Here is a 27,991-nt window from a genome sequence, read left to right as displayed (position 1 = left end):
AGGTATAGTATANTTAGTTACTTCGGAGTAAAAATTAAATTCATAGGTAGGTAGGTACTATCTATGCCTATGGCCAGTCATGTCGTCTCGTTCTATCGCAAAGAATCACCATTTGATAAGAGCGAGAGCAAAAACGGAAATGGATAGTTAACACTGGCCGTGTGTACTTATTTCACTTACTTATTTTTTACTTGTTTAACATCTCTTTAAAAAATTACATAATTTTACCCCAAAAATGGGGGTGTCACACGGCGCTAGTAACACTAAAGGGGGTAGAGGGGCGCGGGAGGGGAAGTATTTTGGACACAAGTTGCCGCGTAGAAATGTTATCGAACACTCCTTCTGGTTTGTTCTGTATTCTGAGCAAAAAACAAAGTATGGTCGATGGCCGCGCGAAAAAAAAGACGCCAATTTCCGGCATTGTCTTTTAGCAGCATACGCTGACGTTAAGCACTCAGAGGGATAAATTCTTTCAATAAACTTCAAACACCGTTTTCAATAAAATAAGTTTAAATTAACTACTACATAATAATCAACATAAAACAACACTTTGTCGGTAATGGTGACTAACAAATTATAATATTTTTCATCTTTAATTTATAACTAACCCTGTATAAGATGAAAAGAATACTCCGTTTTAAAACTATACCGACATTGCATTCGTCTAAATTGTCTACAGCCAATTGAATAAATTGATCATTTACGATTCTAAATCAACTAGATATTACATTCATATATCTGATTTATGCTATTTTACTACAATACTCATGTTTAAGTCACGTCTATCAATTCAACACCCAATTCGAACTAGTACCGAAAATTGCTGGTATTTTATGTCGAAATGAATGCCTTGGTAATTGAAATAGAAATAAAACATTTGGATAATGAAATTGGCAAATTATTGTAGCAAAAATAATGACGGGTCACCTTATGGACCATCTTGTATACATTATTTTATGAGTTCGCTGAAATAAATGAAAATTGATGTCGCGACAAGCTTTTATCTGCGAAATAATAAATCAGGGGCGATTAACTAATATTTTATACATTTACATATTGCTGATTTATTGTGAATTAGGAGCAGCAAGTTTAGATTACTTATCGATATACTAACATTACCCATTGATTTACTTCTTAAGTCCGAACTAAGAGGTGGATTATATTATTAGGTATATGACTAACTAGAATATTTTAGGAAACAGTTTTAGTAACCGAATTACATAGCTACAATGGCAGTTTCATCGCAAGGTCTATCTAGGTTTGTATACTTAATGATTTAGGGTGAGGATGAGAAGCAATTGGAGAGGATCTCGGTCGTGTAGAGCTTTGGCACTATAACGCGTTGGGAACATTACTTATGTTTTTGAGAAGCTGCGGGGTTACTCCGAAAAACGTTATCAGAAGTTTCGAGTGTTGCCATCCCTCTCACGCAAAGCGAGATGCCAGTGTGAGCGACGGTGTCAGATAGACTCGAAACTACATAAACAGCGTTTCGTAGTAGCCCTGCAGGCATCAACAATAGCATGCTTTGGTGGTTGCATTGCCATAACCATAATTTATTCAAAAAGTGGCCTGAAATAACTAGTAAATCAGAAGCCATGTAAAGTAAAACAGCATACATCAATAGTAATTTTACTAGTGTCACCCTTCTAAATAAAAACCGAAGTTTTTTAAGTTACTTGTTTCCAAACTGATGTCACATCTATTTGCTTAAACAAATAAGCTTCTAAGCTAGAATTTCGTCTAATTTTTCGTTACTTTTAAGCCAAATTTAACCAATCGATGCTTCGCTCAAAGTACGCAACATTTTGCTTATCAATAAAATAAACTATTTGATAAATCCATCATCCGCACACTCGCTCAGTTTAACAAATCTAAAAAGGCAAGTAATATTGTGTAATTTATTCCATTATAAATAAAGAAGCTTAAATTAAGAGATCAAGAAACGACAAACAATCCACACCCAATCGTTCATTTCGATGACTGGCAATTTACACTACGCACTCGCACAACATGAAATGTTCATAGTTCCGATTACCATTACCTTATTGTAAGACAAAAATATGTTAAAACCCTTTAAAAATTATCATAATAATAAAGGTGGAAAAAATTGAGCATATTTGGCACGATTGCAGATCCCATTATGTTTTCGTTAGTCTAATTGATGATTAAATTAATTTCCAAGCGGTATAATCGTAAGGGAATGTGTTATTGCAAGTCTAGCGACCTTTTCTAAAGTATTCCAATTTATACATAGTTGTTTTCATATTGTTTCATATTTTTCTTAAATATTGTTACCCTCCGATGTTTTAACAAAAATTAAGAATTTTGTGCGTCTTAAAATAACTGACCTGCCATTACTAATTTTCATCGGATTTCTGATTCGAGACAGTAATTTCTAACTAGAATCACAGATCAATTTTTGCATGTAGAGCAACAAGGGTGCTTTTGACACTGTCGATATGGTCGAAAAAATATTTATTTAACCTGTTTAGTAATAGTGGCATATTCCACTTTATGCGAATAAGTTTATTACTGACTCGAATTTAGAAAGTCGACTAAAGCAATAAATCAATAATACTCATTGATAAGACTTTGATCTAGGATCCCACCACACAAATTAACTCACAGCCGTATACATAATATATTTATGTTAATATAAATTCAACTAACATAATTTATTTTTTATAATAAATGCATAATTATTTAGTGCATACCTTTCAGCTTAGCCGCAAGGTAAAAAACGAAGATGAATAACATTTTAATAGAGACAATTCAAATCGTATTATAATATTAATATTGACCAGAAGTTCGTGAATAAGATGCTAATATTAAGATATTTCAATCAGTACACATAACTACACCTAAATACTTAATAAGCTAAAAGTAGGTAGGTATAAGTTCGCATTATACACGATTAGTCAAAGGGTTGCTCTATCGGGATTGGCACTAAATATTTTTTTTATTAATTTTCATCTAAATATTCAAAATGACAATGTAAATATTTAATGGGTACCCTAATAATATCAATGTAACAATTAAACGCGTTAGTTAGAATTCAAAATCGAAACGCATAAGTAGGACGCTTGCACACATACGATCATCCAAGACGAGGGTGACATCGACAAACTAATCGATCAAGCTAAGATTGCTTCAGTGCGTTTATTCGTGCTCGTCGTCGGAGCAGAGCGGCGGCGGCAGCGTCGACACGTCGAACTTCTGCTCCGGGCTATCGCTGGAAGCTTGCGAGTCTACGTAGTGGCTAGAGTAAAACCTCTCAACATTGTTCAAACTGAAACGTTGGTCCAGGTCTCGGGTGTAGTGCTCCTCGTCGCCCTCGCGGCGCTCCAGCTCGTGCTCGTACTGCGGGTAGCACTCCTGCGTCTGGAACATGTCCACCTCCTCGTAGTGCTCCGGGTACGGGCTGCCGCGGTACTCCTCGTACTCGTCTTTGTCGTGCGGCAACTCCGAGTCAGAATACGCTACAGACTCTCCACGCTCGAAGAGATAGCTGCCAGATTTAGACATTTTCGGAGCTCTTTTTATCGTATCGATCGGGTAAGCGTAATCGTCAGAATCATCCCGGTCGCTTTGTTCATCGTAGTAAACACGGGGTTGATGCTGACCCGAAGGTTCGCCCAACTCTTCGGGTTGACGGTACCCGGTTGACTTGGTCCTCTTCAGGGATGACTGACGGCTGCTTTTATTGGAATAAGAAACTCTGGGCGGGCTATCCTCCGGTACGTAAGGCGGTTCCTGGGAATCGAGGTAAGGATGACGCAGGCGACCCAATCTGTCAAATCGCGGGAAACCCATTTCATCCTCATCGGCCGAAGAACCGAAACCTTGGAACTGAACTGGCGTTATACTGATAGGAAACTGTTGAGCCTCATAGTTGGCACTTTTGTATTTTGCGTATTCGGCTTGGCCCTCATCTTCAGAATAACTAACAGATTCTTGTACATCATAGTTCTTGGAATCTTTTGAAACTTCTGAGGAACCAGATTCCACTTCTGGCACATAGCTATCAGAACACTCGGAACTCTCCATACGCCGTAGTGTATCTTCGACTGCCAAATACTGTCCACCGTGGAACTTGTCACTTTCCGAAGAACATTGACTTTTAGTCGAATCTTCCTCCAACACATCTTGTATTTTCTCCTGTCTCTTCCTGGCACTCGTAACCTGCTTCTTGCGTCGGAACGTTCTCATTCTTTCTCTGGGATCTCTTATGACATCTAAAGAGCTATCAGTATCGTTGCCACTCGGAGGGCTTTTTAGGGAAATATTTCTGACCAAAAGCGATTTCTTGACTGGTGTTTTCAGAGGCTGTATCGGAGGAGACTCGGAACTTAAGCTACTAGAATAATAAGGCGAACAGCGGGAAAGAGGTGTCTTCCCAGATCTTTCACCCGACTTTTTCTCTTGTACTTCCCTGTGAATAGAAGGCAACTCTGGTACTGATATCATTGGCAACTCAGACGATGCTAGGTAATGTTCATGGAAAGACCAACTCTTCGGCTTACTGCGATATTGTGCCGAGGTCTTATATTCCTTTATTTGGTTTTTCGATAAAGTTTTATCATCATAACTAGCATGTTTGGCTAACGGCTTATAGTCTGACCTCATGAAGTGATTGCCATCTTCTCGTATTATATTCGAAAATTCCTGACTTTGATACCGTTCACTGTGCTTTTCTTCTTGGCTGTAAAGTTGAGAAGGCATGTCGATGTCGAGCTCAGGTTGAGGAGCCACTACGTAAGGTTTGAAACCACTATCCTCACTTTGACAACGTACTGTTGGTTTCATATATCTGTGGCCCTGTTCTTCGTAGCTCATACTTTTCGGTGGTGCTTTCTGATAACGATCTCCATTTTGGCCTGTCTGGAAACCCTTGAGCCTTTGGTCAAAGCGAAGCACACCGTTTGTATGTTTCTGCAAACTACTCAGTGAGCTTGAACTTGATTTATCAGACTTATCACTGTAACTAATTGATGAAGATTTTTCAGTCTTACCGGTGTATGAAGCAGTAAGTCTAAGAACTGGTTCCTTCGTTTCAAACATTTCTTTCGTTGGCGATGGCTCTTTAATTACTGGGATTTCTTCGTCGACTGGTTCCTCAATATTTGGCACGACTTCAGATATAATAGTATGGTCAGATTTAGTGTTATCATTTTCATGCTGATCTTCACGAGCTGTCGCGATAAGTGTATGACTGGTACTAGCTGACCAATCTGATATGGATTGAGCCAGTGTTAGAGTGCTGTCACTCTTGGTCCCTGAACTACTGTCTATACCTTTTCTTGATATAGTTGTTTCCGAGCTACACAATTTATCATACTTTATGTTTTCAGAGCTTTTATCTAAACTGCTGCTTTTGGAACTCATTTCACCTTGAGAACTGATTTTCGGCTTTTGTTCAGATTTTTTGCTCGCACGAGAAGATGTGTACACTTTCCCAGAAACATTATCAGATTTCTCACTTTTAGGAACGGATACAGCTGAAATACTCTCTGAAGCTGAAAGATTCGCGTATTGGCGAACAGTGTTAGTTCCAGTGGACCACTCTGATATGCTTAGACATATAGAAGTATCTTCTGAATGGGAGCTATGAGTGCATTTCTTTGGAGGCAAACCTATTTTTACAGTCCCATCTAAATCAGTACCAAACGAACTGGTTTCTTCCTCCGAATGACTACTATGACTACATCTTTTACAGGTGCCAGCGCTACCAGTACTAAGTTTAGTCACGGCCCGTACTGTGTCGTCGGCATTCGTTTGCGATTGTGATAGCAAATCATCAATAGATGTATCAGAATTATTTGACCCATATGAGTACTTTTGAGTACCTAGTTGTGAGAAGCCTTTATCAAAATCGGGCGATAGCGACTTACTGTCGCCTCCGAAAACGTCATCCGCATATAAATGATCGTCTTCGAAAACAGGACTATGATTTGTGGGAGACTTTTGTGGTTGATTTATGATAACTTTATCTTCCAAGTTACTCTTTATGGCGAAGGATTTATGCTCGGAACGCGTGCAACAAGCCCCCATATCCCCCATAAGACAAGTTGCTTTGCTGATGGTTCCACTCAAGCAAGACTTATCATAACTTGGCACTACCCCTTTATGACACGCCGATTCATCATGCTTGTCTAAAGGTTCCACCATGTAACTGGACTGATCGTAAGGTATGACTTTAATATTTTTCGGTGAAGATAAATCACTGTGTTCGGTTGACTTTTCAGATTTTGATTCCGGAATATCTTTTTCTAAATCATCATCGTTATTCAAAGTATCACTATCATCATCAGATCCTATATGACCCTTGGAGCTTTCAGACTGTAATGTGACCTTGGTAGCCTGCTCTGGTTCATTACTCATGTAATAAATATGTACTTTTTCAATAATAGGTGTCTCCAATAAGTTCGGCGGCAGAGGTGGCCAATGCTCACTGCCGGAGTCACGCCTGCCATCACTACCGTGCTTGATAGCAACCTGTGGAGGCAACTCAGGGAGAGGCCAATCTTCTGAATCTTGACTCTCACTTGCAGATGACTGCTTAGTTGGCGGTTTATGAGAAGTTTTTGACTCTTTTTTGGGCTCCAAAGAGTCTCTATTTACGTCTTTCTTGGTTTCAGCGTACATCTCACTTATTTTCGTTTGATCTATTGGAATGTCAGGCATTTCTGCTGATGTTCTTCTATCAGTATCCGAGATATACGCAACATTAGCATTGCTTGGAGGATCAGAACTCAAACTAGCTTGATGGTCGCTAGAATTCAGCGATTCCTCGTTTATACTTTCAGACCGAGAGCAAGCTTTCGTCGAATCTTCATCCGCACTAGTTTTTTCAGACGCAGTACTACGCTCAGAAATTCTGGATAACGTGCGACCAAAGTTTTGGCCATACCCGATAACTACATCAGATGATGTAGAAGAAGTAGCAGGATACAAGAAATTCACTGGAAAATCATTAAGATCGTCAGTAAAATCAGCTTCTGTAGAATCTTTAGAAGTATTGGACGATAGAGGCGGATTTTTCGAAAATGTTTGGAAGTCATCAAGTAACCTCTGATCGAATACTTCTTTGTTTAGAGCCATGCTTTCATAACCTTCGTGGTCTTGCGGTATCCATGCTTCTTCTATACTTGTACTATTCTCACTTCCCGAAGCACCAAAGAATGGCCGCCATGTTGGTTTCAATTCTTCACCACGACGATAAGCCTCGCCCAGTGAACCTGATGTAGATTCTGTAGTTTCAAACGATCCTCGTGATTCCACGCTGAGAGAGCCCCTTGAATCCATACTAGATTTAGAAGAACTTTTTTGATCATCAAGTCGCCTTCTTCTCGAAGATGAGTCATCAACGCTCAGCGATCCTTTCGATGGAGTTGTCGTTGTCGTCGTATCCATACTGGATTTAGATGAACTTTTTTGATCAGTATCTTTAAGGGATCTTTTCTTCATTAATTCGCGTTCAAATGACGAAGTTATGACATTACCATCATCGTCAAAGTCGATAGTTGTGTTTTGATCTTCTTGTGATATTGTGATGGCAATTTTAGTTTTCTTTACTGTCTTTTGTAACTCTTTTTTCAAGTCTGATGTTTTAGAAGCAGCCGACTGACTTGACTCAGATTCCTCAATTACACACTTTCCTATTTTATCCAATCCACTTTTTCTCGGTCGAGATAATCGTTCGACAGTTTTATCGATGCTCTCAGAACTAGAATCTGAATCAGTTGGTGCCTTTTGTGAATCAACCTGCCCTTGTTTTTCCAAGGTAGGAGTCGGCGATTTTCTTGCGCCATATTTAGACGGGCTACGAGGACTTTCAATACGTGTAAGTTCTGGAATTGGTGATGGTGATTTTGAATTTGATTTGGAATGATCACTGGATAACGTATGTTGCGACAGTAAATGTTCTTCGCCGTATTCCATAGCTTGTTTCAATTCTTCCAAGCATTCCCTGTCTTTCTTATTTAATTTTTCTATATCTTGTGATATGCCCAACGGTCTAGCAATAGAACAGCTCACACTGGATTCATCATCAATGGAGCTTCCTTTAATATTTGCGCTGGAAGGACTCACGTCTTTCTCAATACTGGTCCAAGAAGTAGACTCCGAGCTTCTTGACCGTTCAGCGCTTAGTTTTAATAACTCATTGCGCCTTAATTTAGCTGTAAGTAGAGCTTTCTGATCCGGTTTTTGCTCAGTGGGAGACTTATCGCTACCAGAACTACCAGTATGTTCACCAGATTCAGATTTATTAGTTGATTTTGAAGTGCTCGAATCTATAAATGGTATATTCTCAATAGTAGGGCTGTTTTCTTGCGGCGGAGTGACAATAATTTTATTTTTATTTTTCCATTTGAGAGTCAGGTCTGTAGTTTTTGATGGATCTCTGTATACTTTACCTTCACGGTCGGTTTCACTTTCAGAAAACACTTGTGACATCGATTCTTGTTTCAAGAACTCCACTAAGCTTGCGGAAGATTCATCAAACGTGCCTTGGGTATCAAGAGCTTTTCGGCCTTTGCCGGTTTTGTTACTTGTGTCAGACAAAGCCAAATCAGTTTCAACAGTATATTCCTCATAATCTACCCAGGACCCAGTGTCGTCACTGCGGCCGCGCGATAATTTAGTTTTCTTATCCTTTTTCGATCCTTGATCTTGATCAGACGAACTATCAGCGTCGATATAAGGTAAAGAGATACCTAACATATTGCTTTCGTCAGACATTTTGAGTTCGCTTACCTCAGTCAACGATTCCTCTTCACTGGTCAACCGAGCGACTTCTGGTTTTCTTTCTGACTTGACCAATTCATGAACATCCTGATTACTTCTACTTTCCTGCAATTCTCTCTGCTTATTGTAAATATCCATTTTACGGCGTTCTATAATAACGGTCTGTGTATCATTTTCAATAACAGTATTTTGCGAATTAGTCATCCATTCCATAGACGAATCATCTTCTGTTCTTTCTTTGTAGCTATGAGACGGAGAAACATCTTTAGTTTCTTGCTCGATTGCCTTTTCTTTTTCAACTTCTTCTTGTACTACAGGATGAACATCAACTTTAACAGTTTCCTGTTTGAAATGCTTGTCTGAACCTTCTGCCAAAGCCGATGTAGGCGTAACATAATTTCTATCCAAACTTTTCGACTTTGTCTTTGAATCGAGATGAATTTCAGCCTTTCTGTCTAAGCTCTTAGACTTGGCACTCGGTGACATTTTCTGATAAACAACTTTACCCTCAATTTGTTGCTTTATTTCTTGCTTTTTAGATAAAGTTTTCGGTGATTTTTGCAAGGCAGCTAGATCATCAAACTTATCTTCTAGAGATTGGCTTGATTTATCATCCATACTCTTATTTATTTTGTTATTAGTTTTAGATGTCTTTTGATCTTCAAAGCTTCTGCTGATCTTGCCAGTTAATTTATTGTCGAGCTTTTTAGGTGATTTTGCAATAAAAACGTGGTCTTCAGCCTTGCTATTAATTTTTGTTTCAATTATTATTTTGTCCCCTTCGGTCTTAACCAGAATTTTGTCTTCTGGTGGTGGGAATGGCGGCATAGTATCTTTAACTGGACTTATAAGTGTCTTTGTCTGTTTCAAAGCCGCTTCAAAGAGCATTTGTTGCTTCTCCTTTCGTTTGGCAATTTCAGTATCGCTGTCTTCTTGCGATTTAGTTCTTTCTTTGCTACCTCCTCGTTTTATGTCCATTTTTTCTAACGACTTCGATTTCTCTCTGGAAACTTTCTTTGAGATTTGTTCCAGCTCTTGACTCTTGGCACGCGCAATATCAAGAGGAGGCACAGTCAAAAAGTCAGGTCGTTCTTTGAGTGATGAAGGCAAAGATTTTTGCGTTTGTAAAGCTTTAACTTTCGTGGCATTAGTATCTAGTGAACCTCCCTTATTTAATTTGCTTGTGCCTTTAGATTTCTCATCTGGTTTAGGCTTGAGAGTAAGTTTCTTCTTTTCTTTACGCTTAATTCTCTCAATATCGGGCACTATCTGATCTTCACTAAGGTCTGATAATTTCCTGATACTTCCTCTAGGTGAGTTCAAAGAAGACGTTGGAGATCTTGAAGGCGATTTAGATATCGGTGATCTCGATAAAGGCGATTTACTCATTGGCGATCGAGACGGTGACTTGGCTTGAGATGACAATTTAGTGAGATCATATCTACGTTTGAAAGACCTCGGCCGTCGCTGAGCTACTAAATCTTCTAACAGTTGCAACTCTTCCTGATCTATAACAACAGATTTCATTTCTTCAGCTTGCTCTGCTTGCTGAGACTCTTCTTCAACTTCTTCAATCTTTTCAATTGTATCTTTTTTCACAGTTGGCATTTTGTTTTTGTCGTCGATCAGAGGTTTTTCTTCCAGTATTTCACCTTCTTCGTTTATATCTTCAACGGTATCATCTTTAGAAGAAAACGCGTTCATAGGCGGGAGCCTGTGTAATTGAATGACAGGCGTGTCCAAGCTTTTAGCTCTGCGACTAGCTGTTGGAGAATTCTGAGTTGCTTTTTGTCTTTGCAAAGAAAATACTGAGCCCTCTGATAAGTTCAACCGAGCATGTGCGAAAAGAATAGGTGTTCCGCCAGGCTTACGTAGCATCGGCGAAATCAATTCATCGCGTAAACTCTTTTTGATATCAAGCTTATCTTTCTTGTCATCTTTTGAAGCTTCGCTCTTCTCCTCCGATTGTATACGTATTCCAGTAACTTTCTGAATTTCCATGTCAGCTAAATGTTCGTCATCTGATTTGAGAAATTCAGTACTCTCTAATATTGGAGAGGGGATGTTATCGTTATACTCCCATGTAGAACTCTCTTTACTGACTTGTTTAATTTCTGGAACGTTTTTAATTGCAACATCATCTTCAGAGCTCGGAATTGAAATTGAACGTTCAGATATACGTCGCAACTCGGTCGCATTCCCACTGACACTGTCAAGTATTTGAGGATTATATTTAGCTTCAAGTTCTACTAATTTACGACACTGAGGCGGTGACCCTTCTATCTCAGTCGAACTCATAGTTTGACCACGATGCCATGCTCCCGATGTAATTTTATCATACTCATGCTGAAGTATAGGTTCTAACTCTTTTCGAGATTGCGGGGGTGAAAACTCCAATTTTGGAGCAGCTTCAGTTGTACCGAAAACATCATCTGAATCCACACTCTCATCGTCAGATGAAAAAGACGTAATTCGAATCTTATTACTATTCTTCGTTTTTATTTTACCACCGGTCCCTTTTTTCCCAGTACCTCGACCTTTTGGACCTCTCTTTGGAGGCAGTTTTTCAGATTTCAATTTGATATCAGCGCGAAGTTTTTCCGCAGCTGTCATTGACTTTTGTTCTTTACCTATTGGCGGTTGTTGCACGTTACGACCGTTAATAGTGAACTTAATATCATGTGGATACTGAGGTTCCTGTCTGATGCTGTCAGTTTTGGAGCTCGTAGCCGAGTCGCTTTCTATCTGGCTGAGTTTAGAATTCAGAGTTTCAAGCAAAACCGGATCAAGATTTTTAGTGATATCCCGCTTAGGACTCGGCATGTGTTGCATCTGTCCACTCTTATCGACTTCTAATGTAATCGGATCCACCTTAGACAAGTCTATATTTTGCGTGAACAGGAAGTCACGACTCTCAACTTCCAAGAATTTGGAACTATGTTCAACTTGGATACTGTTTCTTGGCGATTTTGGCGATTTGGGCGACTTTGGCGATTTCGGAGATTTGGGCGACTTTGGTGATTTTGGAGATTTAGGCGACTTCGGTGACTTTGGAGACCGAGGTGACTTCGGATGATCGTGATACTTGCACCTAGGGTGCGCGCTGACAATGTGGCGGCCATTCTGAGGCGGAAGCATTATAATATCAGGTGGCTGTCTCTTGTCGTCGTTTGGAGACGGGGCCGTTCCATTCATAACGTGCCTTTTATGCAATACGTATGGTATGTCATAACCGTCATCGACAACCTTTTTGTTATCTTTGAATCCAGCTTTGAACGCGTCGAATTCTTTAAAGTAATTCTTTGGTAAATCGAAAGGTGGACGCACATGATCTGGGAGCCTTGAAGGCAACTCAAAGTGAGACCGTTTAGTTGCGATCGGTGGAGCGCTAGGAATCTGACGGAATATGTAGTCTTCGTCACTTGATTCTGCTGGAGTTAAATCGATTGACTTTTGATGCATCAAGACGTGTCTACGTGAATTGACACTACTGAAGCGCGGCCGATTGGCAAGACTATTCGGATCACTTTTAGTCCTTTCCACAGTAGGGTGGGTGTATGGAACAGCGGTGTCCGCCAAACGGCTACTGGAGCTAGTATCCAGAATAAGCTTCGGATTATATTCATCAAAGTGTGTTTTTGCCATCAATTCCTCTTTCAAGCTTTCTTTCCGCACAATGTGAGTGTGGACTTTCCCTCGCATATTTTTATCAAACTCTGACTGCAGTATCGGTGGAGTGCCGGACTGTAAGGCGGCTTTATTCACTTTGTTTTTCGTGTACTCGATACTGTCCATGGCGGGTAGAACACGCACGTTCACGTCAGATTCATTAGAAGATTCCTTTACGAGGTGAGAATTTGGAGCATTCTCTTTGCTCGTCGAACGTGTGAGAGATTCTATCTTTTCTTTGTCGAAACTGAACACAGTGTCAGAAGAACGACGTCTTTGATAGCTATGCATTTTTGCCGCTCTACTACTTTCGATTTCTGTATCGAGGCCAGCTATTTTCTCGGGCCATATGTGTGTAGTTTGTGGATGCATTTCCTCCTCCTCAGTAGATATTTCATCTACTTTCTTAGGAGGACTTATGTCTGAATAGTGAGCGTACGAGTCCAATTCCACATTTTGCAAACTAGCAGAATGCATCGGACTTGGTTCCTTATGCTTGGTGTTGCTGGGAAACGTCGAGTACGGAGTAGGTATGTGATAGTAATTAGGCGAGTTAATGAGATTAGCTATCAAATCCTCGTGCGACTTATCAAATAAGGTTCTAACATTTTCACCGTACTCGGGTTTCTCCATGCCTATGAACGTAGACTGCGTGTCATAGAAATCTTTAGCAGAATCGGGACTAGAAGACGGCGATATCGGCTCGAACGGATCGATGTACGCGTTCTGGACACTCGTAATGCTACGCCGACGCAGCCCTATCTCGTCGGGTTCGTATAAATTCTTTTTACAATCGTAGTAATCCGATTTCGAGTCTTGACTCGACGTCCTCGAGCCGGAGCGGTCGGAGCTCTTACTTTTGAGCGTTTCGCGAGATTTCTTACTGTCCGTATGGTACACGCTGTCGCGAGATTTCTTGCTGGATTCCGCGCTGCTCTTCGATAACTTCGAATCGTAAATTTCGCTCCTCGACTCCTGGCTGGACGTCCGCGAGCCGAGCGCTCGCTTGATCTCCTTGTAGAAGCTGCCGTCGGAGCGGACCGAGAGCTTCTCGCGCGGCAACACGCGCGGGTCGTCGATGAGGAACGGGTCGAGCGGCAGGTCGTCGTCGCTCCGGTACTTACCCACGCCGGCGTCCGGCTCGGGCTCGCGGTCGTCGCACTCGGACAGGTGCGACAGCGAGCGGTCGTCGTCGGACGGCAGGTCGTTGCCCGAGTCCAGCGAGCACGAGCGCGTGCGCAGCGCGTCGGAGCGCGGCCGCACGCGCGCGTAGCGGCGGTGCTCGGACTCGTCGTCCGAGCGCTCGATGACCTCGTAGCTGTCGTGCGAGACGTCGTCCTGCGAGCCGGCGCGCGGGAAGGCGGGCTGCTCGGGCCGCGGCTCGCCGCCGGCGCCGGGGAACGAGGACGAGTAGGCGCGGCCGATGAGCTCGCGCTGCGAGTCGAGCGAGCCGCGGCCGAAGGCGAAGGCGAGCAGGCGCGCGTCGTCGTAGCGCGTGACGGGCGAGTCGACGCGGCGCGTGGCGTGGTAGGAGTCGAGCGAGGCGAGCGCGCTGCGCGCGTGCGAGCGCTTGGCGCGGCCGGCGTCGTCGAAGCTGAAGTCGCGCAGGTTGCGGCAGGAGGCGCTGCGGCGGCGCGGCGGCGGGCCCGCGGAGCCGTCCTCGGCGGCGAGCGAGCCGCCGGAGCGCGAGGAGCGCGCGGAGGGGCAGGCGGAGTACATGTTGGTCTGCGAGAGCTCGTACTCGAGGCGCTCGGAGGACTCGCGGAAGCTGGAGCGCTGCTTGGGCAGCACGAAGTCGGGGTAGGCGCTAGAGGGCGCGGCGGGCGCGGCAGGGCGCGTGGCAGCGGGCGCGGCAGGGCGCGCGCGGCAGGGAGAGGCTGTGGGGCTCTGACCTGGCGGCGGGCGGGGGCGCGGGGCACGCGGCGGCGGAGTGGGCGCGCGCGCGCGGCCACTCGCGACCGAACTCCGCAGGTTCCATGTATTCTCCGGAGAACCCTGGAATGATTTAAAAACGACCGTTTCATGTAACTGAATTCATTGATTTCAAATCGTTATAAAAAGCTCTTAAAACAAACTGATAAGCTTTTCGTCGTTTTTGCACAACGCCTTTTTATTTTTATATAAAAATTACGCATGACTATCCGCTATGACAGATTTATGAGGTTATAATTTTTCACATTTAAATTGCAATATTATAACTCACCGATGGTGTCGTCATCTGATGAGGCGGAGGCGAATCCGCCGTAGGACGATGGTTGACCTCGACACGGGTCACCAGCTCGGGAGCACCCTGCGGAAGGTCACGCGTCAGTCACTGCGGCGGTTGCCATGGCGACACAGAGGGCGGTGCGCGTCACGTGCGGTGATGTGCTCGTACAACATTTATACAGAGGTGCTAATGACGATGCTCATTTGTTGTCGCTTAAGAGTAGGCGCACACTGTTGATTTTTAGTTGGCCGATAGTTGTGCCCGATTTTGAATTGTATGAAGAATAGGGATGTTTCCTGGGTCAAAAAGCAAGAGTTTTAATTAGTCCGTCAGTTAACTTATCAAAAAATACTCTACACGTATTTTTCACTTTTTCAAACTAATGAAAATTTAAAGAGATAAAGCGCGCCAAAGTTCATAAGTAGAGGCCCGTGACGTCAATGCGTGCATAAAAGTGCCGCACGTTGTGACGTCGTGCGGAACTGCAACGCACCATAACTATGTAATTATTTGTTAGATTGACAAATAAAAATATATGTGTCCAATATTTTTTTAAATTAAACATGACGGACTAAAAAAATTTTTTTTGGAAACTAGCCTATCGGCCAAATCGAATCTGCATAGTGTGCGCACTCCCATTAATGCCCATACTGATCAACTGCCCGACTAAACTATCGGCCGACGAAAAATCAACGGTGTGCGCCTTACACGACTAATGTAACAATGTACGATCGACTTTAGGATGTAATGAAAATCCAATCTTACATTACACTCGAACACACTCGATGAAGGAGCACCTTTAACACCTAGCGTGAAACTACGAAAATAAGACTACCCAAAATAATGAGCGCTTAATTGGCACTAAATAATTATAACTATTTTAAATGCGCGGCAAAACCAACACCAACCAATAAAATAGAATCTTGTCTCTATGTCTACGATATGAATCGTCATTGGCACCTCAATAGATAGAAAAAATAAGTAATGTATTAGAAAATTTAATGTGGCATTTTCATCACTTGTGGAATAAAATTTTAGAAAAGTGTTTCCATGGACGTGATCGTTAATGGCCCCATGAACCGTGTTTCACCCGAAAAATGTTGCACAATCAAATATTTTGAAGTAGTTACCAATACCTGTTGACAATATTTTGGTATCATCAGTAATCAAATACAGTCGTGGTCAACTAATTAGGGACAGATAGAATACTAAGCAATACTAAGTGTTCATATCCTATTATTGTGAGCTTCATTCAATATTACTGGCTGTTACTTTGTAAACATATTCACTATCAAGTACTCTATTTAACAGTACACAATAACAACAAAAAAACTTACTAACTTAATAAAAAATCTTAATCAAATCACATGAATCGGTAATTATGGTACGGACGGTCTGGCCACCTAATTAGGGACGGTTAAGTTTTTCCTTCTAAATTAAAAAAATAAAAAGTAATAACTTTTATTCTGTTCATTTGTAATTTCGGCGTCAATTTGAAAAGCGATATTCTTATCTTGCGAGTTAAAAACTCATCAAATTATTAAAGGTAATGGACTGAAAGAAAAGCAACAATGCGCTAAGTTATAAACAATCTTTATCAGTGTGGATGGCCATACCGGTAAATTGCAGATCATCTGAAATGTTCCAAAAACATGAATCTACGATGCAGTGGCTTATTTCAAAATCATGAAACCACAGAAAGTATGCCTAGAAGGAAGAGGCCAATAAAAACAACCCCACAAGATGGATCGCAGAATGGTCACTCTCGCAAAGAGAGACCCCTTTAAGGGTTTCGTTCTGATCAAGAGCGAGATTTTTGGACCAGAACCGACTGCTGGAGTATCTGCGAGGACCGTCGGAAGGCGACTGGTGGAGGCAAAGCTTGTAGGAAGAGTTCCTCGAAAAGTTCCACTACTAAAGATGGAACACAAAGAAGCAAGATTGGCGTTTGCAAGAAAGATAGGCATTAGGCTTTTGCTCAATGGATAAATGTGCTGTTTTCTGATGAAATCAAGATAAATCTTATTTCATCCGATGACAGATAATACGTGCGACGACCTGTAAAGTCCGAAATGATACCAAAGTAAACGAAGAAGCAGGTGAAACATACAGGTGGCAAAATAAAAATCTGGGACTGTTTTTCTGGACATAGAGTGTAACCTATAAAAAGAACTGAAGTTAAACTTGAGCAATTCCAATACAAATAAATATTGGAGAAAACGATGCTATCGTATGCTGAAGGATTCTTACCAGTCTCATGAACATTTCAACACGATAACGACCCAAAACATACCGCGTACTCTGTTTAATAATTCCTAGCGCAACAGTCAGTGACGGTACTAGATTGGCCCGAAAACAACTCAGACTTAAGCCCTATAGAGCTTATGGTATGAAACGAAGGAAAAAGTTGCAGCTCAACGTACTGGCACTAAAAATCAGCATTTCGTGGCATTTAATGGTATTTGGAATAATATTTCTTTAGAAACCTGTAATGATTTGATTGCATCCATGCCGCGCCGATGTCAAATGGTTATAACCAACAAAACCAACCATATTGGTTATAAAAATACGTTTGATGATTTTGTTTTGTATTCTATATTTATTAATGAAAACTTTTTATGTAATAAACACTTAAATAATTTCCAATTTATTTACATTTACAGTGAAAGTGTTACGTGTCCCTAATTAGTTGTCCATCCCTATGTCAATAAATGTGTAGGTGGCAATGATTTATTTATTTTAAAAATATCGATAGCAACTAGCTAGTTTCTTTTCTGGCCTTTAAATATTTAGATTACTAGCCAAATTACTTGTTATTAATAATCACAAGCTACAAAGCCTCGTGAAGATTTTTTTTTTGGGACTGGAGAGACGGTCTTGTGTTTTAGTCATATAACGTCCCTAATTAGTTGACCACGACTGTATATTTTCTAAGCTCAGTGTGTCCTTACAAAAAATGAAAGAAAATATGCAACGCCAACGAGCAACTAATTTCTATCGGTCCCATGAATACATTCTTTTTTTTTCATAATTAATCTTTTCAATCAATATTTGCTCGTCAGGTAGCGGAACCATCACCTTTAAATTGGTCTATGACAAACTTTCGTCACTATTTTCTGTAAGGACATACGTTACACTTTTGATTGGGCAACATTAAATAAGGGAAAGATTGTTAGGACAGAAATGAGCACCGATGGAGTTTAGAGACGAGAGAAAAAAGACAATATATTCGGCGCCTTACGATTTGGCTGCAGTACAGCTTTGACAGCTGAAAGAAACAAATAAAAACAGATGCTATTGTCAAGTGCTTGGAAATAAATTGCTAAGCTTTGGCTAGAGTGAAGAGTCATTATGTAGGTCTACATAGTGTGAGCTCTCTACAATTTATCAGACTAAAGATATAGGTACAGTCTGTTTCCGTATTTTTCTTTTATCACAAATGATAATCATAATATTATGAAGACATATTATATTTGACTCATACTAAAGAGTACATTTAGGTGGTATTACATACTCATACAAACATAAAAATAATGCTAATTTTGAGAACACATATTTTCACATTACTAACATTAAATACTATGTAGCTAGATCAAACTAATATTACACAGTAAATAAGTTATCACAGACATCTTACTAATAGATTTTGCTCTAGTCCGCTATCGACCGTTAAGTGATAGCGTTAAAAATAAGCATACACATACCTTGTCCCTCGTGGTGGCATAGGCGGTAGCTGCGAGAGGCGGGCGAGTCGCGCCCTCCGAGGTGCGTCGCTGGGCCGCCCTCTCCGCCGCCGCGCGCGCTTCCTCCGCGCTGTATCCCTTCATCATCAGAGAGGCCTCCAGGTAGTGAGGCTGCTTGTCCCACTCCAGGGAAATCGCTGGACAAACGATTTTAAGTTACCATTTTGAAGCGTAGGGACGCCAATCAATTGATGGTTAATTCCCCGCAGACTACAGACTTCTATCGGCTGATAGTTTGGTCGGCTTCTAATTTGTATGGGGAACCGGCCGATACCAAAATCAGTGTAATGTGCGTACTTTCACAAGACAAAAATCTGTAATTTGCTTTGACTCGGACAGCCTCTACTAACCTAAGCTTTGTTGCAAAAATCAAAATTCAATTGGGATCTTATAAAAGCACGGGTTTGACGCAATTCGTTCCATTCGTATTAATTTGTCCGCGCAGATGCAAGTGGTCCGATTACCATTCGGTCTCATTCGCAAATGGTCAACAGGTAAGTCAAAATGTTACAATTACAACTACATTTATCTGAGAGTGGGGGACCACTTTAGTCATCATAACCTTACAACAGTTCAATTTGCAGGTCAAAAATGTAACAACTAATGCTGGATTTTCTATATTCAATCCTAATCCAAATTGGACGGATTTGGATTGTCAACTGTCAAATTTTAATATGTTTTTGGCCAAAATATCTGCGGTTTTTGATATTTTTACATTTTTATATTGTTTATAAGACTATTTAAACAATTTTAAAGTGTAAATGCATCGAACATTTTGGAAATCTATATATATAAAAGAAAGTCGTGTTAGTTACTCCACTTATAACTCAAGAACGGCTGAACCGATTTAGCTGAAAATTGTCAGGGATGTAGTTTAGAGTCAGGAGAAGGACATAGGATACTTTTTTAAAAAAAATCTGCTTTTTTAGTGCCATTAAGGCGGAACAAAGTTCGCCGGGTCAGCTAGTATAATCTAAAACTGAATTCAATTTGACAGTTGTGATCCGGATTTGGACAAGGATTGAATATAGGAAACGGGCGTAAATGTATCTGGATGGGGGACTAAAGGTATCTTTTATGGAACCGCGAATGTTCATAGGACGAACTGCGTCAAACCCCACAGCACAAGCTAGCCAGCGGTACGTACCGTCGGAGCCCGGCGGCAGCGGCAGCAGCGGGTGCGCCGACACGCTGGTGTTCAGCGGCGGCGGCGCCACGGACGCGCGCGAGCCGCCCGCCGAGCGCGACGCGCGGAACGACCCCGCCCTGCCGACATCGGGCAGAGGATGGTGACACCAGCTTTTGGTTAGCCTAACCGTGAGCAAGCCCGACTATACTAACTCCCGGACGGGTAAACGCAACGTTCTAGACGCCCGATCGGATTTCTAGGACAAGTCACACCTGCATTATGGGTAGACTTTATGAGTATGACCATTGGCCCTTTTATGCATGTTTGGCCGGGTCTGACGCAGAATATGCACTTCGCAAAATGCGCATTTTTCTATATTATTATAATACATACACTTCAGCCTCTAAATTATTGAGAAAAGTGCGCATTTAGCGATATGCACATGTGTTGGACTTTTGCTAGTAATCCGTCCGATCGCGTGAACCTTTCCTTTGCATCCCACTTATGACTGTGTTGTCGTCCACAATTCCAATCCAAAAGCGATTCTTGATTTCTGTTATACAGGAACTTCGGTACAGGCCAACTTACATTATGAATTCAATGGGATGATAAATAAGTATGTAGGATGCATTGAAAAAGTCACAACAGTATAAAGTTGACGTCTATCTGTAAATGCCTCTCCCTGAGGCGCTATTCAAAACGCCGAGTGTAAATCCGTTTTACGTTATTGTTTTAAATATGACGAATTTATTTATTCACGTATTTATAAGAGCGAAAGGTTTCGCGATACCTTTATAATATTTAAATTGCGCATGAAATTAGAGTGCCTTCCGGTGAAAAGGAAATATACAATACAATATTAATTTACACTCAGCATTCAAAAGAGCGCTCTGACATTTGATACCCCAAGAAGAAAATGTTTCGGGCCTGCGCACTAACATAAATAGGTTGTGATGTTTGACCAGACATTGCTCGGGCCTGCACTCCGTTCGATACTTTTTGAATTAATACAAAAAGACAATAGATCCTGCGCTTCGACCAATTTTATTTTCTGCCATTGAAACCCGAAGCAGCGTTTTTACTGTCTAATGGATGTGCTTGTGCTATCCCTTAGATCAAAATAAAGTATTACATACTTTGGTGGGTTATCAGAAAGAAAACCAACCGGGCCTGCGCTATTCAATTTCATTTCCCAATAATCAACAGGTCTTGGGCCATACTCTTTATATTTTAAATCATTCAAAATTCTTGTATCTATGGTGTTCGTGGCCTATAAACAAACCACCAGCTAAGCCACAAGTAACTGACGTAGTTATTGTCTGATAACATAATCAAACGAAGGTGACACGTCGACTGTGACATTGAGTCGTCGCAATAAAACCCAAAATAAAAAATAAATTACTACATTTCGAATGTTAAACTTCGTCACGTTTACATAACGTTCACGTTACATACACGCAACTTTAACTTCTGAAATAAACAAAATCGAGCCCACATCGTGTGCACATTTTTACAAATTGAGAGTAGACAAAAATCTAATGGGGCATTCAGACAACTCGACACAATGTGCAGTGCAGGAAGGGTTACATTTATTTTACAAAAAAAAACTTTTTTATTAAAATATCACCGGAGTCTATACACACATAGGTGGTTTCAAAAGTGCTTGTGAATCTATAAAAAAGTGACGGAGAGCTATGTGAAACTCGTTGCTTCGACAAGCGCGATACAATCGCTAGATAGGTAGAAGTTAATGTCGGTAACGGATAACAGTGGAGCGCAGACCCAGAGTTAAAAAAATCCCTAAAATTGACCGAGCACACCATCCTCCGACCGATTGTCACAGCCGCCGCCACGACCGTGGTAACTTGGAAGAAGCGAAGTCTCAACGGATACAGCGCATGCTCGAGAATGCTAGTCACCATCGATATACAAACTATTCGAAGCCTCACTAACCAGTTGAGATTAGTCGTTTTTAGGGACTTTTTACGTTACATCATGCAAGAGTTGGCCGGCGTCGCGTAACGGTTACTCCCACACAAACGCCCACGAGACAAAACCAAAAGCTAGTGTCCCCAGCCCATGCTAACCACTCACCATACTTTTACAGACATCCTATGTTTCGCAAAATATAAATATCCCTTCACTGACTTAGGACTACGTGTGTTCACGATAACTTGCGGACAATGGATGTGTGGACAGATCAGGATATTTCTTGTCTGTTTAAATAAAATAATTTTCTAAAAAAACTGAATGTTTGTGTTAATATTCGAACAGATTTTTTTTTATGTCCGATAACTCAACGTTTTCGGAGCTAAATTTTGACAGGTATCATCATTGCAGTTTAGCGAAAAACTGCTAGGGTGCCTTTGACGGTCCCAATCGGTTAGACTGGGTAATTCTGTCTTTCTTAACAGCGTACTTATTACATACACATTTAAAGCATCAGACTTGATTACCCAGTGTCTACATTCCTATATCACATTTATGTCACATTTCAGCTACACAGAGGTCTACAATACGTCTACAAGCGGCTATCTACACTATGATAATGAGGGCTATATCGCTACGTAAGCTGTCTGTCATGCAACGTGGGGCTATGCGTGGGGCGTGCGTGACGTACCTTTGGAATGTTTGCCGTTTCACGTAGTTGTCTCGCACGAACTCTACGATTTGTTTCTGCGTTTTGCCGCTATACCTGTACAAAATGTTAACCAGTTAGGGCCTTATTACACAAAAAAGTTGAATGCGTATTGATCACTTATTGTGTTCAAACGACATTTCCATATTAAATGTCAATTAATAAAACAAGTGGTCAATGCGCGTTTAACTGTTTGTAATAAGGCCCTTATTATTTTACTATTCTAAAATGGTAAAAGGTTGTCCTGTCAACTGAATATATTTTAATAGCAAAAATAAACCATTCTACCAAATTATGGTGTAATTCAAAGGCTAATGTAGAACATCGCGCTACTAATATACACTGTCGTTTCTCCAAGAATGTAAATAAATAAATTCGGTTTGTTCTGCACAGCATACCTAAATGAGGATCCCCTAGATATGACCCTGGTTTTATGCCTCGGCAGGCGGGGCACGCTGGTACACCGGAAGAAACCGTGGTTCTCGACGCATTTCTTCCAGAAGTTCTTGCATTCGTTGCGACCTTCGAAGAAGAATTCCACCACGTCTCTGTACGCTCCCTAGAAAATAAAATAAATGGAGTGAATTTTCAAGTCTACCTATTGGAGTTCATATAAATAATTTTGGTCCAGGGTCGAAAAGTAAAATGCAATTCTAATCTCCGATGGATTAGACAGGGGTGGCCAACTTGATTAGACATAAGATCTACTGTTTACTAACGAAACCCTGGGCTATCTACCACTACATACTTCTTGAATTCTTAAAAGAAACACCATAGTTTAGTACTCAATCATGTACCTAGTATTTTTTGCCTTGCCACGATCGACTGGACTAATAATCGCGATAGACCGGTTGGCCACCCCTGGATTAGAACAATACATTACTCACTTCGAGGTAACCTACGAGAAAGTTAGCCGAGGTTCGAAGCGCGTATCTATAAATTCCCAATACACTATTCTGGTTTCTACACAATCGTATTCGGTCAAGGTTGATCAACTTCGCAAGTAGTGTATCCGAGCTGATGGTTCAAAATCTATTGAGAAAATTTGACATGATGTCTTCCAATTCCTATGAGAATGCGCATTAATCATGTATTGTTATTCTAGACACCAAAGTCTACTCACATATCCCTCCGGATGCAACTTGATGAGGAACTTTTTCCTCTTGAAGGATATCTTCCTGATCTTGGCCCAGCTGAAGGTGTTGATTTTCGTGAAGTTCTGGAACACCACGATGCCCATATGCGCGACAGCCAGGTTCAAGGGCACGTTGTCGTGGTCTTTGGCCGGGTGCATTTTGACGCCTGCATAAGTAAATATCAGAATGATATACAAACATTAAAAACAATAAAAATTAGTAGTGACTAGGCATGGAACATTTCATGAATTAGCAGGTGAAAAATCATGTGAAATGAATTTCATTAATCACACCTGCTATTTTACTTCACATAGACTGCTATAATTTCACAGTCAATGAAATCACGAATCACATGAATTTCATTCATTCATTCGAGCGAAGTCCGTGAGCGCAGCTCTGCGAAGCGACCGAGCGAGTAAGAAGGAATGATTTGATCATGTGCGTGTTAGAAAAGGACAAGAGATGTGATGACGGACGAAACTGGGCATTTTAAATATGAACTTTAAACTCAAAGGTATAAGGTTTAGATTTCCTTGTCGTGGTTCGTATGATTTCATTAGATAGCAGACAGATGAAATTAATGATTTTTCACTAGTCGCGCGGTTATTGATTATTGCATACATACTGTTCTGTGAAACTGTTTGTTTTTTGCAATGGTTTTTTGTTGTGTGACATAAAATGAAACAGATATTGTTACGTTTCATATTTTAGCTAATTAGCAATCGTTCATCATAATTCATACTTAATTATAAATAGCACATTATATGAAAGAGCTACATTATAACACTGCGAATAAAAATCATTGCCTGTGAAATTTCGCATGTGAAATCATATGAAAAAGAATCATCATTTCATATAATGAAAATGAATGAAAAATAGCAATCATTTCCATGCCTAGTAGTGACTCGCTGGTAGCTCGCGCTTATTGCATATATTGTAGACTAGCTGACCCGGCGAACTTTGTTCCGCCTTAATGGCAATAAATAAGCAGACTTTTTTTTATTTCGAACGGGATAAAAAGTATCCTATGTCCTTCTCCTGGCTCTAAACTACCTCCCTGACAATTTTCAGCTAAATCAGTTCAGCCGTTCTTGAGTTATAAGTGGAGTAACTAACACGACTAAAGTGACCGAGTTTCTTTTTATCTTTATCTGAGCAAAAGCCGATGTCGATTGTCCCAAATTGAAGTAGGGTAAGCTATTTTTGGGATATTCTCTAAAAAGGGTCACCAGTTCTCCAACGCGCAGAAACTCTTCCGCATTTAAACAGGTTGACAAATTAAAAGATTAGGTACTACTGTATTTTGCTTATTCACGAACACCATGCATATTGTTTACATACCATATAACTCGCATCTTCGTGCTGTCTCCAACAAATTCAAGTCCGCTTCCGCTGGACTTTGACCCCTGTACAACAAAAAAAAAAACAAATAAGTCAATGAGTACAGTAATTTACCCAGCATTCTTTAAAATTCAAATTATTTATATGCAACTTTAAAAGCTGTTTGAAAAAAGCCTCTAAAGGACTGGCCTGATAAAAATGACTGAGTTTCTTCCGCCACTTCTTCTCAGCACCAGCCCATATTATGTTGTCGCGAAGTGGTGGTAGGGCAAGCTTATTGGGACATGTAATATGTACTGAATAAAATATTTGGATTTGAATTTGAAATAATAATTATTTTATTACTCACGTGTGTTTCTTGTGGTTCTCCATTATCCGGCGCTCGGACTCCGAGTCCTGCCCGGGGAAGAACTTGTACCCGCTCAGGTACGTGTGGTCCGGGTAGTCCTCCGGGACGAAGTCGCCGCACTCCGCTGCCGGATAACGGTGGGATGATTGTTATTTTGAATCTTATTTTATCGCACTAAAGTTCAAAATGTGGCGGCATCAATTCTGCCACTTGAACAAAGGCTTAGCCTAGGCGCAGACTACCTGTACTTTTAGTTGGCCGATAGTTGGGCCCGATTTTAATTTGTATGAAGAATCGGCCGATACCAAATCGGTGTAATGTGCGCACTTTCATACATCTCCATTCTGCATAAAATCAGTGGTCTGCGCCTAGGCTTAGTAAAGATTGACAGGTAAAGTGGAAACTACGCGGGAAATAGTAGTCACCTCGCTAAACTTTAAAATATGAAACCACCAGGCAACAGTTTAGTGATAAAGATTGATGGGTAAAGTGTTGCTTCCTTCCAAAACTTGCTGTGCCCTAACTGGGTACATTTTTATAACTGCCCGAATTTTAAGACCTAATGTGAATGCGCTAACTAGGTAAAGAAATTGAGTATTGAGTCAAGTAAAAATCTTTTTTTTTTTCCTTTTGTAGCAACTACAACGGGAAAATGTTAGACGGGAACAACTTGTATCAGCTCAGCTAGGTGTAGTCCGGATAGTCCTCCGGGACGAAGTCACCGCACTCAGTTATTTCAGTACGGATTACAAAGTGATAGAGGTTGATCGGTAAAGTGGAAACGGTATGCGGAAATAAGTAGTAATTTTGAAAACCATATTAATTTGAACTAAATAGATTGTTAAGTTTCTCAACAAATTGGATTTACTTTTGATTGTGTAATTCTAATCTTGCCTTTTGTTTTGGCTTCTTGTGTAAAAATAAAAGCGTCAAATAAAAGAATTTTCTTTCCTTCTAGTTAGCTATTTATTTATTATTTGTGACAAGACGAATAAGCTTATTTGAGATGATAATGTTTACTTTGTAATGTGTCACTATTTCACTACATCGAATAATTTGAAACGGCAAACAACAGAAACAATATCCCAGCCTAACACCCCAAAACAATCGTTCACAAGCCAGTTATGCGGGCACTTACAGGGGAGTCCGTTGGGACCCCACTCCGTTATGAATGGTCCGTTAGATATTTACGCGCGCCTGCAGTGATCCAGTTAATAAAGTTTGCTTAGAAAGGTCAAGGTGTGACGTGATGCAATATTGCTTGTTCTAGATCTTCAAAGGCTGGAATAGGCACTCAGGTAACATAAGACTACATTTATTCTTAACATTAGCTGGCTATAGTGGAATACAAAGGGTTTCATAAGAGTTTTAACGTGGACTTGACTCACTTAGAACTTCGAAAGATCAATACTTTAAACAAACTTTATACAGTCAAATGCTATGTAAAATTAAGATCTGAGATGGGAGTCTCAAGGATATAAGCTATTTTGACAAATGCATTACTGAAAATAATAATAAACATTGATTCTGTATGAGAGAAATGGGATGGCAAAAACCTGATCATCCATAATCTACTCAAACTATCTAAACCATTTTTTTTTTCTCTTTTTGGAACAACAAATCTACTTTCTATATTCAAATACAAATTCAAAATCCTAATAATAACACAGACGTGTCGTTAGAACCCTTTGTTAGGTGTCACGTTTCGAAATTGCATATCGTCTGAGCGTGGCTGTTTATTCAATTCGCTTGATACGCTGAATTACCGGCACATAATACATCTCCGTGTATTAGGGTTCCTACACACATAAGCGGGCAGACATAGTCGGTGTGGCAGTATTTGTTGAACAAAAAAGTCGACCCGGCTAAATTAACGGACACATTGGCTAGGTGTTTGTGAGGATTTCTGGTGTGAGTTTCACCCTCCAACTGCCGAAACACAACAATGCTCGTAACATTGTTGCTATGACGACAGAATTAAGTAAGATGGTGGTAGCTAACTAGACGGACTAACAAAGCTCTACCAACAATGAGCAGAAAATTTTGCCTGCACTGGGAATCAAAAACAAGATCTCTGAGTCTGAAGCAGATGGTCTTACATTAGACTACAGTGGTGATTGCGACACTTGTTCGGATACATTGGCTATTGTAAATGTGCGGCCAAGTCCAACTACATTATATTCGATTTCAACGCCCAGCTGTGCTCATTAAGGTCGACCCGCTTATATGTGTAGCAACCCTTACGACTTGGTAGCGTTGTCACGTGGACGTCATTTGTTTTCTTCAATGGGATAGCTTCATGTCTGCGGTTAGCAAGATTATTTGTCTCGTTTTTTTTACTACGCTTTTGCAAACATATTCAAGACTAAAATAAATTTAACAATTAAATTAGAAGCAGAAAAAAATATATTTGAACGTTACACATTGCCCAAAATGACAATTTCTTGACGATTAGAGATGGTCTAATAATCTAAAATAATAATAAAGGAAACAAACAATCTTAGCGTAAGCCGTATGACAAATTAAACAATTACATTTCTTTCTTGTCATCTGAACTTGATAACAGGCTGATAACTTGACATTGTTTGCTGTTAAAACATAAACCACCTTGAGAACCTCCTCCATTTTTAAAGTTGGCTAAATATAAACTCACCCTGCACGATATAGCTGGCCATGAGCGCGGCGGTATTCTCGTTGCACTGGATGCAGCCTTGCGCGAGATCACGCTTCACCTGCGAGGGAAACAGAGTAGATTATTGATTTATAACACACATTTAGTTCAATTTGAGGGAATGTAATACATATTTTGATGACTATTCGCCCTTAGGCAAAACACCAGTTGAAATAAGGCTCATAAATGGTCCAAGTTCACGGTCAAAATGTTAGGACGCTAAAGCTAAGCATATTTAGGACGTGCAGGTCAACAAGGGAGGTCCACACAGCTTAAGACCGCAGTCTGTGGAGGAACACTATTATGTGGTCGCGATCCTCATCAGTGAGGGACCGAGGAAGCAGAAGAAGGTTAA

At 40.8% G+C, this 27,991-nt stretch overlaps 2 protein-coding genes across 15 annotated transcripts in view; both read right to left on the bottom strand.

The window, feature by feature from the left end:
* Cdep (Chondrocyte-derived ezrin-like domain containing protein) overlaps positions 1 to 27,991 on the bottom strand; it is a 73,137-nt gene that overhangs the window by 18,581 nt on the left and 26,565 nt on the right. For 9 of the 14 annotated variants that reach the window (XR_003656100.1, XR_003656099.1, XM_028308183.1 and 6 more), the window contains 11 exons: positions 27,619 to 27,697; positions 24,966 to 25,089; positions 24,617 to 24,681; positions 23,263 to 23,441; positions 22,538 to 22,698; positions 22,122 to 22,196; positions 19,520 to 19,638; positions 18,334 to 18,509; positions 17,871 to 17,897; positions 14,624 to 14,710; positions 14,313 to 14,415 (listed from right to left, as the gene is read on the bottom strand). Coding sequence is in view for 10 of the 14 variants with exons in the window: in XM_028308183.1 (XP_028163984.1) it covers positions 14,313 to 14,415; positions 14,624 to 14,710; positions 17,871 to 17,897; positions 18,334 to 18,509; positions 19,520 to 19,638; positions 22,122 to 22,196; positions 22,538 to 22,698; positions 23,263 to 23,441; positions 24,617 to 24,681; positions 24,966 to 25,089; positions 27,619 to 27,697 (1,195 nt within the window). In the remaining 4 variants the exon portion in view is untranslated. The remainder of the gene's footprint in view (positions 1 to 14,312; positions 14,416 to 14,623; positions 14,711 to 17,870; positions 17,898 to 18,333; positions 18,510 to 19,519; positions 19,639 to 22,121; positions 22,197 to 22,537; positions 22,699 to 23,262; positions 23,442 to 24,616; positions 24,682 to 24,965; positions 25,090 to 27,618; positions 27,698 to 27,991) is intronic. The other 5 variants (XR_003656102.1, XR_003656101.1, XM_028308188.1 and 2 more) reach the window with 3 other exon arrangements.
* On the bottom strand, positions 404 to 13,537 carry LOC114355373 (uncharacterized). The gene has a single exon (XM_028308180.1). The coding sequence runs from the start codon at positions 13,051 to 13,053 to the stop codon at positions 3,163 to 3,165; it is 9,891 nt and encodes a 3,296-aa protein (XP_028163981.1). The 5' UTR covers positions 13,054 to 13,537; the 3' UTR covers positions 404 to 3,162.

Source organism: Ostrinia furnacalis, unplaced genomic scaffold (assembly GCF_004193835.3).
Source record: "Ostrinia furnacalis isolate ACB-3 unplaced genomic scaffold, ASM419383v2 OfSCF2395, whole genome shotgun sequence".
NCBI lineage: Eukaryota > Metazoa > Arthropoda > Insecta > Lepidoptera > Crambidae > Ostrinia > Ostrinia furnacalis.
The sequence above is the reverse complement of the archived record's forward strand: the minus strand, read 5'-3'. Positions and strand labels throughout refer to the sequence as shown.